General features: G+C 45.8%; 1 protein-coding gene across 1 annotated transcript in view; it reads right to left on the bottom strand.

The window, feature by feature from the left end:
* Nucleotides 1-1,588: 1,588 nt before the first annotated feature.
* LOC108805029 (Krueppel-like factor 8) overlaps nucleotides 1,589-2,320 on the bottom strand; it is a 12,100-nt gene continuing 11,368 nt past the window's right edge. The window contains exon 5 of the mRNA XM_018576981.1: nucleotides 1,589-1,900. Within this exon, the coding sequence (XP_018432483.1) occupies nucleotides 1,719-1,900 (182 nt within the window). The 3' untranslated portion in view covers nucleotides 1,589-1,718. The remainder of the gene's footprint in view (nucleotides 1,901-2,320) is intronic.

Raw genomic sequence — 2,320 nt, forward strand, 5'->3', positions numbered from 1 at the left:
GAAAAAATAAATTTTTTAAAAAATGTATTTAAAAAAAAAAAAAAAAAAAAAATTACACATTTTCGAAAGCTAAAAACGCACAAAATTAAAGTTACATGCTTAAAATTAAAATAGTCATAGAAACTAAAATTAACAATTTTAAATAAAAGATGAATCCAATTTTAATTAAAGTGACCCTAAAACAGTGGCTTTTCTTATATATAGAAGTACCTGCATCACCTATATATTGCAACATGTCCACCACAGGGGTGTACCTAACGCTCCGATGAGGATCCCCTCAGAGAACCCTTAAGGTGGGTGAGGGGCCACCCAACTGGACGTATCCATCGAGCTAGAAACACTCGTCGTCCCGTTTCCTTCCCTTTAGATATATCCTGAGGCCGAAGGAGGTGGCACTTTTGGAGGAGTGGAAGAAACCAAGATGCTGGTGGAATAGGAAAAGGACTCTTCAATACTGTGCTTTTTTGTGCTCGTGTGAGTGGTAACGACAGAAGTCAGACCATAGCGAGTAGACATAACAGGAGAAAACAAAGAAAGTCATGAGGTCGTCTCGAGTCTTCGGGAAAGGGAGTCTTGACGAATGGAAGCATGGCACCATTGAAGGGCTGTGCCTATGAGTCATGTTAATATTTGGTGAAGGCCAGATGGGCTTTTTTTGATGTAGGCTGTTGGGTTTGGGGTGAGCTCTGAAGTATTGTGCTGAGGTTAATTACAAGGTTTGCCATGTGACTGAAGAGTTGCTTGCCCATCCGTCCTTCATCAGAGCATGGTCATCACAGCTTTATTGGTGGCTCGTCCATGCTGGGGGGTTGTCTATTGATTAATGGGGGAAGTCCGGTGCCACTCATGGTAAGGATGGCCATTTCGGCATGTTGAGGTGTGTTCACTGTAAACTTATGACTGGCACATGTTATATAATATACGTTGGAAATTATTTGTACTGTTTTAATAAAGCTTTGGCCTTTCCCTTTCAGACGTAGAGCGCCTGAAACCCCCCCCTAAAAAATGTATACATTGCAGCTTACCAGTCTTGAGATGTGGGGGCTGTTTTTTCTTTATTTTTACCTGCTGATCCTCCTTCTACCACGCATCCTATCCTAGGGTGGCTACGCGAACTACTCCACTGTATCTACAGAGGAAACCACGGTTGTCACCCTAGGCTACTCTCCTGATTTGGACTACAAACATGTCTTCTTCTTTTCACCTCCAGCACATGGGGTAAAGGGGCTTTACAGAAGATAGCTTGGAAGGAAGTGAAGATTGTTTATGCTTTCAAGTTCAGCTCCCAGGAAGTGACAGGGATGGGCCATTTCTGCCAGGATCAACAGGTCTCTTCTATACTTGATGGAAAAAGGAAAACCAATGCAGCCACCACATCTAAGGACTCGGGTTTAGATATCCTCCAACCTGCCTTTGTGTCATGCTAGGGCAAGGTTACATAATTTGTTTCAACGGCTCTATGCCTATGCTTCTCAGCAGCCAAGATGACCTTAGGAGAAGACGGCGATCTGAACAGAACGCGGAAAAAAAAAAAAAGTAGAGAAATCTTGTAAAACACAAAAACAAGGGAACACGGGTCCAAAAAAATAAAAAATGATGCCCACAAACGGTGAAAAACCATAATAAAGTGAGAAGGTATCACGTCCGTCAGTCAAATGTAAAGAAGTGAAAAGCCTCCTTCAATGCGTCCATGTTGCCACACTTCCCGGGGAACTATGTCACATCATGATGTGCCTTCTGCGGTGCAACGCCAGGTGATCAGAGCGGGAGAATGTTCGGTCACAGTCCGAGCACATAAAGGGCTTGATACCAGTGTGTTTCCGGAAGTGGCGGGTGAGCTCGTCGGATCTGGCGAATTTCCATACGCAGCCTTCCCATGAGCATTTGTAGGGTTTTTCTCCTGCGACAAGAAAGACGGGTCATTAAATGTGCTTAGTGGTTTTCCAGCATTAAATGGTACCCCCATTTGGGGGAAAGGGACAGGGCCCCGTTAAAGCCGTTGCCCCAACCTAGATACTGGTAGGGGCATGGGCTTCCAGGGGAGAGCATGTGACCTCCTCCCATGATGCAGCTCTTAGCCCAAGCGGCCAATTGTCAGGCTTGAACATTGTCACATTAAAAGGAGAACTATGAGGGGGGTGCTTTTCACTCACCTCATAGTTCTAGCCGACCTGTGACAATGAGACTGTCCCAGGTCGGCTCAGTAGATCGGGAGGTGAGCGAACACATACCGGCGTTCGCTCACCTCTCCATCCTGTCACGGCTCTCTGTGCTGACTGGCGGAACGGACCGGGAGGGGGCGGGTACAGCGGGGCCTACC

This window comes from Nanorana parkeri, unplaced genomic scaffold, assembly GCF_000935625.1.
Source record: "Nanorana parkeri isolate BGI_ZX_2015 unplaced genomic scaffold, ASM93562v1 scaffold81, whole genome shotgun sequence".
In the NCBI taxonomy this organism is placed as follows: Eukaryota; Metazoa; Chordata; class Amphibia; order Anura; family Dicroglossidae; genus Nanorana; species Nanorana parkeri.